General features: G+C 31.8%; 1 protein-coding gene and 2 pseudogenes across 2 annotated transcripts; all 3 read left to right on the top strand.

Annotated features, from left to right (window-relative positions):
- Window positions 1–763: 763 nt before the first annotated feature.
- Window positions 764–3467, top strand: LOC145961359 (KICSTOR complex protein ITFG2-like). Its single transcript, XM_083081475.1, has 7 exons — window positions 764–958; window positions 1030–1117; window positions 1197–1425; window positions 1547–1830; window positions 1938–2692; window positions 2777–3011; window positions 3105–3467. Exons 1-7 carry the CDS (start codon window positions 900–902, stop codon window positions 3282–3284), a joined length of 1830 nt encoding a protein of 609 aa, XP_082937601.1. The 5' UTR covers window positions 764–899; the 3' UTR covers window positions 3285–3467.
- Window positions 3468–6009: 2542 nt separating this feature from the next.
- Window positions 6010–15660, top strand: LOC145962289 (sodium-coupled monocarboxylate transporter 1-like; annotated as a pseudogene). The gene is made up of 14 exons (XR_014435846.1): window positions 6010–6314; window positions 7182–7527; window positions 8797–8951; window positions 9851–9989; window positions 10056–10164; window positions 10608–10727; window positions 11247–11351; window positions 11537–12040; window positions 12550–12714; window positions 14046–14232; window positions 14320–14549; window positions 14625–14709; window positions 14785–15011; window positions 15516–15660. The product of XR_014435846.1 is annotated as a sodium-coupled monocarboxylate transporter 1-like (transcript).
- Window positions 14001–16113, top strand: LOC145962288 (uncharacterized; annotated as a pseudogene).
- Window positions 16114–16295: the final 182 nt, after the last annotated feature.

Here is a 16295-nt window from a genome sequence, read left to right as displayed (position 1 = left end):
ATTTCAGTTTAAATTTCTGTATGTCTTCTACATCTTTCTTTATGATATTCGAGATAAATTATAATAAATTTGTTAAAAATTGAACGTATAACCTGAAAGAAAGTTTCACATTTTTTCATTAATATTTTCATTGTTACTATATTGTTATTGTTATTGTATCATTATATGTATGACATTCACGTGTTGAGATAACATATCTGACAGTGAAAACAGATTGACATTATTGACACGTGCGACATAAGTGATGATCGGTTATTCAGGCTGTTGGATCGTGCGCGTTAGGACAGAGGAACATTTTACACATATTTTGTGGAAAATTTGATAGATGAGAATCCCACGTTTTATCCGTAACGTTTTGATAGGCATTCCAATAGGGATTGCTTTTTGCGACACAGTCGGATATGTTGCAAAAGTAGAGGGGATCTCTATGCAACCTGCATTGAATCCAGATTTACGGTATCCTGATTATGTGTTTTTAAATCGTTGGGCTATCCGAAATCAAGATATACAGCGTGGCGATATAGTCTGTATCACATCTCCCAAAGTGCCAGATCAAACACTCATCAAAAGAGTTGTAGGACTTGCTGGAGACATTGTGGACACTCGTGGATATAAAATCAGTGCTCTTCAAGTATGTGATATGTAACTGTTGGATCCATATATAATAACGTTTTTAATAAATTGATAACTGCTGTTTTATTCTTCTATCTGTGAATAAATTATGACATTTTAAATATAGGTACCAGAAGGATATTGTTGGTTGGAAGGAGATCACATTGGGCATTCTATGGACTCAAATACCTTTGGACCAATTTCTCTGGGTCTAGTAACAGCAAAAGCTACTCATATAGTTTGGCCACCAAATAGGTGGCAACAGTTATATCCTATAAAGTTTAATCATGCGAGCTGTTAGCTTTGTAAAGAAACTACAATGGGAATTACCTGGTACTGTATGCAGGTAAGCTTAAATTATCACAGACTGTTTTACAAATAACTTGAGAATGCGAGTTATTTTAATATTATGTATAGGCATGGCTTAACAATAGGAGATGTTGACAATGATGGTGACAATGAATTAGTTGTCGGTACTACTGAGGGAGAACTTTACATCTTCAAGGTAAACATGATAGTAATACTATATATTTAAAAAATTTTATTTTATAGTTATATATATAATATTTATTCTTGTATGGCAGGGATCAGAATTATGGCAGAAGATAACAGGTCTTGGTCTTATAACTAGTGTAGCAATTGGAGATATTTTTAATTATGGACGCAATGCACTTGTTGTCATCTGTGGTGATGGATGGACACATATATTTTATAGTCCTAGATCTGTCAATCCTAATAATGCAAATGTACCTGTAAGTCAACATGCTGGAAAAGATGCAAATGAACAAGATAATTTCAAAACAAATATCAGTGGTAAGTTTGAGTTTCAAAATATGGATAGATATATTTTATAGAATAATGCAAAAAGGCTTAGTGTTTACTCTAGATAACACACAGAATATATATATATATATATATATATATATATGTGCAGATATAATAAATTCCCAAAACTTGGAACATATTGACAATATTACTGAAATTAATGAACTTTCTGGAAAAATGGAATGTGTGCATGTGCAAAGAATTCCAACCAATACAAAGATAGTATTGATAGCTGATGTTGATAAAGATGGTGCCAATGAGATGATTCTTGGTCTAACAGATCGTGTTGTCAGATCCTATAGATGGTCAAGTAATGCTGATTTAGAAACAGGAAAATTGATTGGTTTAAATAAGTGGGAATGCACTAATCAAATAGGAACAGTTACATTGCAGGTATTCCAAGTTATATATATGATGATCATTATACAATTAAATTAATATTGATTATAGAAAGCAGATATATTAAGCAGAGATACGGAAATATAAACATTTTTATTTAGCATACTGGGGATGGTACACCAACTCTGTTGGTTGCACAACCTGGTGGTACATTTATGCGGATTAAATGCAATTCCGCCGATTGCCATTCAAAAGATACTTCTTGTGAGGCTGTTGATTATCAAACATTAGGAATATCTAGGATGCGTAATCAGAATATTTCAACTGAGATTATTGGAGATTTAGAACCAGGAACGACGCCGTTTATTTCGACGCTTGAGCCTAAAATGCCTAATTACATGACTAAAGATAAATCGTCGAAACAAAACTTTGCAGACGATAGCCAACTGGGTATGAAAACCTCCAAGTCCGGCTCGCTCGAATTTAAAAGAAATTATTCGCAACCCGTGATTCGAAAAAATAGTCTGGATATGACAGACGAACATAATAGAGATTTTACAAGAAATCAACAAATAGTTAAATTTTATAATCCTGCCGATTCTTCAAGTGATGAAGTCGATGGCAACTTTATTGGTGGCAAGGTTATTCTTGGAGAATTTGACGAAGAATTCAACGAAAAATTCAAGAAAAAAAAAGATACGCTGTTGCCATCTTTTAAGAATTTTTCCATTGATGATAAAAATAAGAATAAAAGTAATAATAATAACAATGATACCAATAATATAAATCAACATAAGAAAAAAGATAAGGATTTGAATAATATAGTCAATAGTGAAAATGCTCCAAAAGGAAAACCTTATGCCTTGGCAACGCTTGATGGAACTATTATGTTAGTGCAGGATGAAGTCATCTTATGGTAAGCAGCTATATATGAAGCGATCTATTTAAATATATTTATATAAATTGCGGAATATATCGCATTGTTGTCTTTTCTTTACAGGGCTATGCAAGTAGATCATCAGATATTTGCTTTATGTCGATTGGATGTCACAGGTAATAATTCCGACGAGATAATTGCCTGCGCTTGGGATGGTCAAACTTACATCTTAGATCAACAACGGCATAGCGTACGTTTTCAGTTCGAGGAACCAGTCAGAGCTTTTTGTACCGGAAATTACAACGTAACTCCAGGGACATCTAGCCCCAGCCTAGTGTACAACACTTTTAACAACAAGGTTCTTATACATTTATTCGAGAATATATATGCATAATTGAAATAATTGATTGTTTTTAATGATTGTGATCATTATATTTTTTATCTTTTCCAGATTTTTCTCTACTACGATGTTATTCTTCCGAGCATGACAATCAGTCCTCTAAATCCCATGAAAGACTTTGAATCTGATGAAATGCAAACTTTAAAGGAATTATTGGGTGAATGTAGTACTAATGAAAAACAGCAAAAGATGCAACAATTAACCGAATGGCTATTATACGGCGTACATTAGCATATAAAACAAATAATATAAAGGCAGGGAGATGTGTAATAAAATGCATTGAATTTTATTTTTGTTCCTTACATTTCTCATAGTATCAGTATAATGTTAGAAATGAAAATAAATCGATCGAAGATACTTGTCTCTGAACGCGTCTAATTTTTATCAGAAAATATATCCGAATATAAAATCCGATTATAAAATGGGTTTTTTCTTCGGTACCTTTCATATCTCATATCGATAGGGTGTTTATGTGATTATCCTACGGATATTACCCTCCAGAGAAAGATAGGGATGTATGTGGGAGGAGGTCGGACGTGTCTTTACGCCCATTTGATCAACGAGCGACAGAATCCATCCGTGGCAACGGCATTGACGCATATCCTGTGGAGAGAGCATTCACACATTTTTCAGCCTAACGAATAATTGCTAGAAAACAATATTCGCAGACTAGAAAAATATGTGAGGTGCAAGTGGCTGGATCGGGAATCGAACCCGAGTCTTTCGCTTTCCGGGCAACTGCTCTAGACCACTAAACTATCCAGACCTCACACCTAATGCTGCTTTTTAACACAGTGATATGCGACTCCAGAGCGATGTTGGAATCTCACTCGATGGATGCAATGTCGATTGCCATGGAGGATTTCTGAAAGGTCGCTCGCTGACCAAATAAGTGCCGGTGGAGGTATTTGCGTGCGTGCTGGCTTCCGACTGGCCTTCCGTATGAAACGGCACCGACGAGCACAACGCCGTAGAGTGACCACATCCCCCAAGATCCCTCTAGTATATACTAAAATCCCCACTGTACCAAATAGTGGCGGATGGACCCTAAGATAGGGCCGGGGCAAGCCTCCAATATTATGTTATCGCGAAGTATGTATGATCGACGAAAAATTGATACAATATTTTATAAAAAAATGAGTGATTAATAATATCAGCGAAATTTGTTTAACCCCTTCTTTATGGCACACGCGGCCGTGAGTATGATTCCTCTTTATGGAGAAGTCCACCGCGAAAATCTTTTGTTATAATACTTGCTTACTTTATTATAATACTTATTGTATAAATATTACACTGCCGAATAGAAAAAAACAAAAATTTTGATCGAATGCAATGTAAAGATTTCTATGTAAAGATTCTCGCCTATATTTTTGGAACCTTGCGAATCAGATTTTATCTATATAAAGTCATTAATCAAACTAACATTGTATCGAGTATTAGCCCAACATATAACATCGCATTGCATGTCATCGTTTTCAGTGGGAGGGTATATTTTATATTTGCTTTTCCGAACTCCTACTATTTTACTAAATATACACGTAATCAGATCGTGATCATGTAAGCTATACTTTTCCGGTATTGCTTTAGTGCCGACATAGTGCATCCAACATTAATTTAGACCGTCATATTAGATAAAAGTAGAGAGGAAATAATCGAAATATAATAAATATAAGTATAATTGGCAGTATGTAACATATATTTGCAAAATTTGGACGTGCGTAGAATTTAGAACAAGATTATTTAAATTCATTTCTATTCGAAAATAATCTTGTTTAAACCCTTTTTTTACAGCACACGTGGTCGCGAATATGGTTCCTTTGTACGGAAGAATCCGCGCGAAGATCTTTTATGATAACACTTTCTTATTTCATTATAATACTTATTGTATAAATATTACACTGCCGAAAAAATACAACCATATTTTGGTCAAATGCAACGTAAAGATTTCTATTTAAGGATTCTTGCCTATTTTTGAAACCTTGCTAATTGCATTTTATCTAATGTCATTAATCAAACTGACATTGTATGTCGAGTAGTATTAGCTCAATATATAGTATCGCATTGTATGTTTTGATTGTCAGTGAGAGCGTGTATATTTCATCAAGTATTTTTCCTGACTCCTACTGTTTTATTAGATATATATACATGATCAGATCGTGGTCACGTAAGTTGTACTTTTCTAAAATCCGGTATTGCTTTAGTGCCGGAATAGTGTGCATCCAAGATTAATTTAAAATACCATATTAGATAAATAAAAAGGAAATAATCAAAATATAATAAATATCAATATAATTGGCATTATGTAACATATATTTGGACGTGTGTAGAATTTAGAACAAGATTATCCAAATTCATTTATATTCGAATATAAACATAATCTTGTTTAACCCTTTCTTTACGGCATACGTGGCCGCGAGTATGGTTCTTCTGTACAGAGAAGCCCGCTGCGAAGATCTCTTATTATAACACTTCCTTCATTTCATTATAATACTCATTGTATAAATATTACACTGCCGAATGGAAAAAAATATAAGAACCGTATTTTTAATATGTAATTAATCCGATACAGATCAAGAGAATCAAAAGAGGGAGAATTAATCATTACCTGAGCGTCGACCATCAACTATAGACGGAGGTACACGGCTTAGCATATGGATCACTTGGATGCCGACTATAGTCGGTGTTAAAAATGAAAGGGCGTTTCTCGCCAAAAAGTCAAAAAATTCGATTAAGAAATAATTAAAGAGAATAAATATTAAGTATTATTAAGTAATTTACGCGCGATGCATGGGACACTAACAAGAAGAGACATGTTTCATGGTGTACATCACGAGAGACGATTAAAAATATTTTCCGTTTAATAACTCGGTTCAATTTATATGTATAGTGAAAAACCGATAATACATAATCTCGCTTTCTACTTTGCAATAAAAGAAAGAGAGTTCTCAGTGTTTAAACGACTGCATCTTACACGCGTATAATTGATCGCGAATATTCGAAATACACAGTTCATCAACTGCGATTTATTAACAAATCTAGGATGATCGCCAACGGTATGGAGTCATTTTTTGTGGGTCAGGAATTGAAGGCACTTACCTTCGGATGGATCGACTACATTCTGTTCACTGGTCTGCTGGGCATCAGCATTCTCATTGGCATTTACTTTGGCTTCTTCAGTACGAAACAGGACAATACTATTGAATATTTGCTCGGCGGCAAAACCATGTCCTTTCTTCCGATTAGCATGAGCCTCATAGCCAGGTGACTTAACATATGTTTGGCATTTCACCGTTTCCAATTATTGTTTTCAAGAATAGCATAACTTGCACCTGTTTAAGCACCTGTGTAATTAGAGAAAAACATATAATTTTTATTTTTAATTATTTATTTGAGTCAGCCATCTTCGTGTATTTCTTAGATAAAATCTTCACTACAGAAATATATAATAGTACTTACAATAGTACTAATTTAATCTTATCATATCAAGTTCAATAAAAATTACATTTAAAAATTTATGAAAAATTGTCGGACATTTTTCTAATCAGAATCCTTTACTTAATTTAGAACAATTATTAGTAAAAGGATCGAGGGAAAAGATGTTTTAATTATAATAGAAGTGAAGAAAAGTTGGCAAAATGGAAGACTATCAAGAAGCGAAGAATATCTCAAATAAAAAGGATATCTCGCTTTTGCTTTATAACACAATAATTACAAAACAATAAGGATCGAAGTGTGGAAAGTGATCGAGAGTGTTAATTAGATTTACGTGCTTTTTTAAATTTCAAATTAAAATTCTGATAAAAAATTTATGTAAGATTTTTTTTTAATTAAAATATAAAATTTTATTATTTATGAATTTATTTGATTTTTAATTCGTCCAATGTCGCAAAATGACTTCCAATTTTCCATCGTTAATTACTTTAAAGCTATTGTATCTTTCTGCGAAAAAAACTTTGTTGACAAATTGATTTTTAAATAACACGAAAAGCAACGATTCTGTACTTATGTTAAAGATATCTAATAGGAGATGTGTTAGAGGAAATTCTGTATAACTTAATTTTAATTAATTTTGTATTTAAGAGTGTGAAAAAGAAAATCCATTTTTAACGGGAATAAAATTTGTTTCAGTCATGTATCGGGGATATCTTTGCTCGGCATACCTTCTGAAGTGTACCAGTACGGGACTCAATATGCAGCATGCATTTTCACATCTTTTATCTGCAATTTCTTAGTCATAGTCATATATCTGCCGGTGTTTTACAAACTACAGCTAACAAGCAATTATGAATATTTGGAAATTAGATTCGCCAGGCCCGTCCGGATATTAGCATCCTTTCTCTTTAGCCTTTCGCAGGTGTTTTATGTGCCGCTGATAATATACGTGCCGGCATTAGCCTTCTCGCAAGCCACAGGAATAAATCTGCATTACGTTGCGCCGGTGATATGCATGGTGTGCATTTTCTACACGACTATCGTAAGTGAAACATATATATGTGTGTGTGTGTGTGCGTGCGTGCGCGCGTGTGTGTGTGTGTGTGTGCGTGCGTGCGTGCGTGCGTGCGTGCGCGCGCGCGCGCTTTTAATTATCGTTGTAAATTGTGAATCTTTATGCGATAAACATTTGCTATCAAAGGTTTGTTATCAAAGTAAAGCTTATATTGCACTTAAATTTTTTTAAAGGAAAAAAGGTTTAATATGTTTGTAAATTTAAGAAGATTTTTTTGAGAACATTTCTGATGTATTTACGAGGTTAATAGACATTACATTTCATTCGATTGCATTTGAATGGAGAATGGCAATCGCTGTTATCATCTATTAACATTCGCACGTGTTGCATATTAAAATAGAGATTATCTATGTGTAGATCATAGAAATTATGATGATATAGAATGATCATGTCTAGATTAGCTAAAAGATCGCGAGGACTCCGAAATAAAATATTAATGACTCATTTTTATATGTCATTTTCACATTGTAGCATTATCAGATATTATAATCTATTTAAATGAAATGTCCAACTGTGACAGTTAAATATGATTATTTAAAATAGAATTATCTAGAGTATCTAGAGGTTTGTTGAGAACGCAACTCTGGTCTTATCTTTTTCAAAAGTTGCTAGATTATTTATGATCGCATTGCGCGATGAGACGATAAAATAACAATTGTCTCGCCACATCATTTAAATAAAATATATAGTAGCAATATCAAGAGATTTAACCTATTCTATTTGCCTTTCATTTATTTAGACAATAGTACGTCAAATATTTCATGATATGCAGCAGATAGGTAGAATTGTTTACAAATGCGCGCTAAAGACAAGTTCGATATCTTGATGGAATAGATTAATCACAACATGCGCTATATAATGAGAAGGATAAATGCTGTTTGAAAATATTTGATATAATAGTTTTTCTAAAATGTGACCTAGATAACTCGATAGTGTCAATTGCATTACAAACCGTGCATGATATTATGCTATAAAATTAATGCGCAAAATTATTTTTAAAATACGCGAGTTGTACTTTCTCAATATATGTACGATAAGATATTCATCTATCGATAATGATTTATAAAAAACATAAATCACGGCGCTCCATTGTAGCATCATTATGCAGTTGTGTGTTACGATGTTCCCTCGAGTTTACGTTTCACCGACTCCTCAATCGTATTATTGGATTCTCCGCACATCGCATCGTGACTGACTTTATTGTATCACAAAATCTCTCTTTGAAAAAACTCATAGGGAGGTCTGAAGGCTGTTGTATGGGCAGATACGGTTCAGATGACGGTGACTTTCGGAAGTCTCGTTGCAGTTGTGATTTTGGGTACCATCGCCGTGGGCGGCGTCGGCGCGACCTGGAGAATAGCCGAAGAAGGTGGTAGAATTGAGTTTTGGAAGTAAGAACGGTATTTATGTATACTTTTTATACGTTGCCATCTATTAAAAGAGAGGATAATTTTTAAAAATAAAATGTGGCCGCGGATATACAACCGCACACAATGTTAATTAATTAAATTGCCTCGATTGCGTTAATGTAAATCAATTTCAAATTATTACTTCGCGCATGTGTTTCAGCTTTTCTAAATATTAAATTGCATTTTGTGCGTGTTATATTATTTTAGCTCTTTAAATATTGTTTACTTCTTCTTACAGTCGTATCGTCATATATGTTATCTCGTCATATATATTTCTCCGTAAGATTTTTGGTATAAATATATGTTGAGAAAATAATGTGTAGCAACATACATGGATTTTTTTAACGTCCCATAAAATGCGAATCACAATTAATTCGAATAAAATTGATTTCAATATTTTTTTATTAATTGTAGCATAGTTACAAACGCCATAAAAATGATACATAACTGAGTCAAACTGCATAGAAAAAAGAAAATTGTTGTTATGAAAATATCTTTAGTTTCAACTTCAATGGAAATCTTGAAATGAGATTATATTGCGTTAACTTGAAAAAGATTGAGATTATAACTGAAGAAAACTTGCTTGAATGAACTATTTTATATAATTCAGTCAAGCAAAATATATTCTTCTATATACAAAAAAATATATAAATATCCTTGCGTATATAGGAGAATATATTTTTCTTGATTAAACTATATAAAATAATTTAGTCAAAGAAGTTTTCTTCAGTTAAAGCAATATAATCTCATTCATTTTCAAATTAACGCAATATAATCTCATTTCAAGATTTCCATATTAAAATTAAAGATATTTTCAAAACAACAATTTTCTTGTTTCCTGTGTGCTGCTAGAAATTATATTAATTAATTCTTATTTACAGCATGGACTCCAACCCTTTCCTCAGAAACTCATTTTGGGCTATCAGTGGGAATGACAATGACGTGGCTAACGTCGCTGGGCATTAGCCAAGTTTCTGTACAAAGATTCCTGGCAGTGCCTAATATTCAGGAAGCGCATAAGTAAGTGTGCGAATACCAGAATTGCTTATGACAAATGACAACTATCTTATACGAGTATTTTTGTAGGACAATATGGTTCCAAGCTGTAGGTTTAGTGATCGTGAAATTTATCTCCGTCTTCATCGGTCTTACAATGTACGCAAGATATCACAAATGCGATCCCATAACTGCGCATGTAAGTTTTGACACTTATTAGCTTTCAACTTATTACCCGCTAAGCATCCTAAGAAAAAAATGAAGAATACATGATAAAAATAACTTTAAATTTTAAAAACACATTTCTTTCGAAAACCACTCTTCTTGAGGTTTTAATATATTGATCGTTTTTTATTTTTTACATAGCAGAAATAAGTTTTACATTCATAATAATTTTTTTTTTTTCAAATAAATTGTTTTCTTTTTTTACATTCATTTCATAAAATATAAATTTTCTTTATTAAATTTATTATATTTATAAACCGTTTAGTTCGGCTTATCTCCTTTAATTATATTCTTATATTGCATCTCATATAGAGGTAAATCGTGCAATTAAAGCAAGATTAAAAAGTCGGATAGTTAAAAGATTAGATAAAAATGCTTTCCGTAAAAATTCCAGTAAGGGAATTAACTTGTTTTCAGGTGGTAGCAAACAACGATAAAATATTGCCGTATTACGTGCTAGATGTAGCCGCGGATGTTCCAGGACTTCCTGGCCTCTTTCTCGCCGGTCTAGTGAGCGCCGCTCTCTCGACTATGAGCGTTGGATTGAACCATGGACCTAAGAAGATATGGATGGAGTCTAAGGCCGGTATTCATAGTCCGGTCTTATATTTAAGATCGTCTTTAGTTCATCTTCAGATAATCCATAGCCAATGAAATGATACATACAATATCTAAAGATGAACTTAAGACGATCTTAAATATAAGAACGGACTATGAATACCGGCCTAAAGCGCTCATATGGGCGAGGGGGCTGTGAAATTTGCGGTAAGGGAGGTGTATAGCTCTGTCTCTTTCCAAAAGCAACCTTCGGGTGTTTCCGTCACATATCCGATAATTCCCGAAAGGTTATATATCCCATATTAGCTAACTTTCGAATAAAAATACATGTATTTTTATTCGAAAGTTAGCTAATATGGGATATATAACCTTTCGGGAATTATCGGATATGCGACGGAAACACCCGAAGGTTGCTTTTGGAAAGAGACAGAGCTATACACCCCCCTTACCGCAAATTTCACACCGCCCCGGCTATAGACTCCATCCATATCTTCTTAGGTCCATGGATTGAACACAGTCGCCGGCACGATTTATGAGGATTTCATCGATCGCTGGATGCCAGAGAGCAACGACAAAGAGAATAAAGCTACCAACATTATGAAAGTACAAAGACAGAACATATTACGCGGATCCGAAATCGCAATAAAAACAAAAGATTTTCTCTTTCTCTCTTCTATAATGTATATCATTATATAAGCGCAATTCGTTAAATAAAATTAAAAATAATTGTAACAAAAATTCGCGAAATAGATGATATAAGCAATACATTTCCACGATGACTTCCTCAGGTTACGGTGGTTATCTTAGGCATCCTATGCGTGGGCATGGTGTTCGTCGTGGACCTACTCGGCGATATCTTCCAGTTGTCCCAAACTATAATCGGCATCACTGCCGGTACGATGCTCGGTTTGTTCTCGCTGGGGATGCTGGTACCTTGGGCGACAACCAAAGAAGCGGTAGTCGGTGGACTGATCTCGATGGTGACGATGTGGATCATCGTCGGCGCGCAATGGTATAAGATGAACCATTGTATCTACTATGAACCGCTGCCGTCTACGACGGACGGTTGTCTGAATCTGCCTAGTTTATTTAATCGTACGATTGCAACGACGCAGAATATGACTCAAGTCGAATCCGCGGACGAGCCTTTCTTCAGATACAAAATATCTTTCTCTTTGTATTATACGTTATTGGGCTTCCTGATTATAATGATAGTCGGTACGATAGTCAGCTTCATTTGCGGTGCTTCTGAGCGAAGTCAATCGAGATCACATTTCACCATGCATTACCAGGTATGTGTTCGAATACTTCTTTATAATTTTGAAATATATGGGATATAAAATATATAAATATATTGAATATATATAGGATATATAAAAAACACAAAGATATTTCTTTATAATCATTTAATTGGAATCTATCATTATAAAAATTATTTTGTTCACTCTGATTCTCTATGTATATATGTTCTAGAATTGCGAAAAGTTGACAAAGTCACAAAGAATTGATCTTTTCATTTTGCTATTTTGTATAAAAATTATTGTGTGTTATAGATTTAAGTGAGATTCTGATATTCAATTTATTTTAAATATTTTTATTATTTATGCATTTATACACACACACACACACACACACATTATATATATATATATATATATATATATATATATATATATATATATATATATATATATATATATATATTTTTTTTTTTTTTTCGTTAATTTTTTATATGTATATTATTTACATGTATATTATATTTTGTATATGTATGTCTATTATTATATTATATTAGTTACAGATTTATGCCACCACAAAAATATATAGAAGTGTCGTTGCATGCGGTACCAACAGTGCTGGTAATCAATTTAGAAAATGAAGAATTGAAATCTTAAATCACGTATATTTTGTTCTCGCAAATCTCCTCTCCAATATCACAACATTATTACAACAAAAGAATGTAAAGGTACACAGAGAAAAACGTTTCTTTATATTTAGTATATCTGTTTGTTTGACTTATATTTGTTAAAAAGAAATATTTTATACAAAGCATTATTTAATTGAGTAAAAATTTGATTGTTTTACTGCATTAAATTATATTGTTTAACGAAAAATATAATATATATATATATATATATATATATATATATATATATATATATATATATATATATATATATATATATATATACACATATGTGTATATTAGTTCATTAATAGAAACACATATTGTAATAAATAGATTGAAACATCTAAATTAAATACTGCAAATAAATAAATATCGTTAATCACATATCAATCATATGTATTAAATTATAATATAATTTAAAATACTTTTCATTCTTAACATACTAAATTTTATTTTAAATTATAATGCACAAATATCGCATCTAAATACGATATATTTAACATTACACATATATGCATTAAACTAAGATATTGTTCCTATATTCATATATATATTTTCTAATTAATTATTTGAAAAATATAGTGAAAGATCAATAGTACGAAAATTTATTAAAACCATTTTAATTTTCCAATAATGCGAAAATTTATGTAGATCACGAAAAGAACATAGAAAGTAGAAGTATAGATTATGATAACAATTTTTTTAGATAAATCAATCGATGAGTTTGTAATAAATTAATATTGAAAAAAGAAAGAAATGTTTCTTCTTTGCGCTCCAACTACGCGTTGGCTCTTATGTGCCATTTTCTTTTTAATTTTTTGATTATTTGAGCCAAATCTCTAATTATTAAATATAAATAATAAATAATATAATTCAAGAATCTCTTTTCTTCTCTCTCTCTTGGGCTCTCATTAATAATTCATAAATTATATATACTTTTAATTTTAATTTTTGTCGAATAGCTTCTTTGCACAGGATATTTTCGAGCATTTATAAATTAGCATTTATTTTTTTTTAGTTTTGTGAGATATTAATCGTTTAATAAATAATTAATCTATACTTTAAAATAATTGTATAATTTAATTTATTCCACGCATGTATACATGTAAGTCGTAGTACGTAAAATATTTTGGCAACGAACTATCAATATAACATAAGGTTCGACCTTGGCGTAAAAACCGCGCTATTATTGATGTCGTATAACATATTTATATCTTTATTTATTTATATTGTTATATATATTTAGATATTATTTATATTTATTTATATTAATATTATTTTTTTATTTATAGTACATTACATATACATGTACTCGTTTGTGTCATCGATAAAGTATAAGTACGATGTACGTTTATCATATCGGTATCGTGAAAGTATTTTGTTATCAGGGTACTGTTAAAGATGGCCAACTGAGGGTAAATTTTCACCAAAATCAAATGTGTTTGATGAGTCCGGAGATAATTACAGAACGATGACATTATCGACTGTTTTAATAGCGTGATGTGGGATGTGGTTAGAGAATGGTTACACACAAATCAGTGTTCTTCAAATATGAATGTGATATGCAATTGTTGGGTGCGTATAATAATGTTGAATTTTTAATAAAATAACAGCTTTGTTTTTTACTTTTTCTGTGGATAAATTATGACGTTTTAAATATAGGTACCAGAAGGATTGTTGATTGGAAGGTTATCACGTTGGACATTCTATGAACTCTAATACCTTTGGATCAATTTCTCTGGGGTCTATTAAAGCTAGATAGCGAAAGCTATTCGTATAATTTGGCCACCAAATAGGTGGCAACAGTTATATCATACAAAGTTTAATCATGAGGGTTGTTAAAGAGGCTTTATAAAGAAACTACAATGGGAATTGCCTGGTACTCTATGCAAGTAAGTTTAAATTATCACAAAATGTTAGTTTTATAAATAACTTGAGAATGTGAGTTATTTTAATATTATGTATAGGCATGGCTTAACAATAGGAGATATCGACAATGATGATAATGAATTAGTCTTTGGTACTGCTGAGGGAGAACTTTACATCTTCAAGGTAAACATAATGGTAATACTATTCAAAATTTTATGTTTTACAGTTATATGTGTAATATTTATTCTTGTATGGCAGGGATCAGGATTATGGCAGAAGATAAACAAATCTTGGTCTTATAACTAGAGTAGCAATTGGAAATATTTTTAATTATGGATGCAATGCACTTGTCATCTATGGTAATGGATGGACGCATATATTTTATAGTCCTAGATCTGTCATTCTTAATAATACAAATGCACCTTTTAATCAACATGCTGGCAAAGATGAAAATGAACAAGATAACTTCAAAACAAATATCGGTGGTAAGTTTGAGTCTTTCAGAATGTGGATAAATTATGGAATAATGCAAAAAAGCTTAGTATTTACTCTAGATAACATACAGAAAAAAAAAAATTTATATATATATATATATATATATATATATATATATATATATGTAGATATAATAAATTCTCAAAATTTGAAACATATTGACAATACTACTGAAATAAACGAACCTTCTGGAAAAATGGAATGTGTGCATGTACAAAGAATTCCAATCAATACAAAAATAGTATTAATAGTTAATGTTGCTAAAGATGATGCCAATGAGATGATTGGCATCAACAGAAACATTGATTGGCTTAAATAAGTGGGAATACACTAATCAAATAGGAACAGTTACACTGCCAAGTTCTATAATAATCATTATACAATTAAATTAATATTGATTATAATATAGAAAGATATAAAGCAAAAATATGGATATATAAACATTTTTATTTCGCATACTGGGGATGGTACACCAACCCTTCTGTTGGTTGCAGGTACTTTGGTGATACATTTATGCGGATTAAATGTAATTCCAACGATTGCCTTTCAAAAGATACTTCTTGTGAGGCTGTTGATTGTCAAACATTAAGAATATCTAGGATGCGTAATCAAAATATTTCAACTGAGATAATCAGAGCCTTAAAATCAGAAATGACGCCATTTATTTCAACGTTTAAGGACAACGTGCTTGGATTGATCAAACTTACATATTAGATCAACAATGGCATAGCATACGTTTTCAGTTGGAGGAACCAGTCAGAGCTTTTTGTACGGGAAATTACAACATAACTCCAGAGACATCTATCCCCAGTCTAGTGTCTTTTAACAAGGTTCTTATACATTTATTCGAGAATATATATGCACGATTGAAATAATTAATTGTTTTTAATGATTGTGATCATTATATTTTTTATCTTTTCCAGATCTTTTTTTACGATGTTATTCTTCCGAGTATGACGATCAGTTCTCTAAATCTCATGAAAGACTTTGAATCTGAAATGCAGACCTTAAAGGAATTATTGGATGAATGCAGTACTAATGAAAAACAGCAAAAGATGCAACAATTAATGGCTGTTATACAGCGTACATTAGCATATTAAATAAATAATACATAGACAGGGAGATATATAATAAAATATACATTGAATTATTTTTGATCCTTACCTTTCTCACATTATCAGTATAATGTTAGAAATGAAAATAAATCGATTGAAGATACTTGTCCCTGAACGCGTCTAATCCATTTTCACCAAAAAATATATTCGAATGAGCGT

Source organism: Camponotus vicinus, unplaced genomic scaffold, assembly GCF_025532165.1.
Source record: "Camponotus vicinus isolate PSW18456_S1 unplaced genomic scaffold, iyCamVici1.0 SCAF_11, whole genome shotgun sequence".
Classification (NCBI taxonomy): Eukaryota; Metazoa; Arthropoda; class Insecta; order Hymenoptera; family Formicidae; genus Camponotus; species Camponotus vicinus.
The sequence above is the reverse complement of the archived record's forward strand: the minus strand, read 5'-3'. Positions and strand labels throughout refer to the sequence as shown.

Bases quoted from the DNA above. Each gene is read 5' to 3' on its own strand.
- LOC145961359 (XM_083081475.1), top strand. From the start codon at position 900: ATGCGAGCTGTTAGCTTTGTAAAGAAACTACAATGGGAATTACCTGGT. The intron at 959-1,029 runs GTAAGCTTAAAT...TATTATGTATAG, and splicing joins TTACCTGGTACTGTATGCAG to GCATGGCTTAACAATAGGAG. The intron at 1,118-1,196 runs GTAAACATGATA...CTTGTATGGCAG, and splicing joins GAGAACTTTACATCTTCAAG to GGATCAGAATTATGGCAGAA.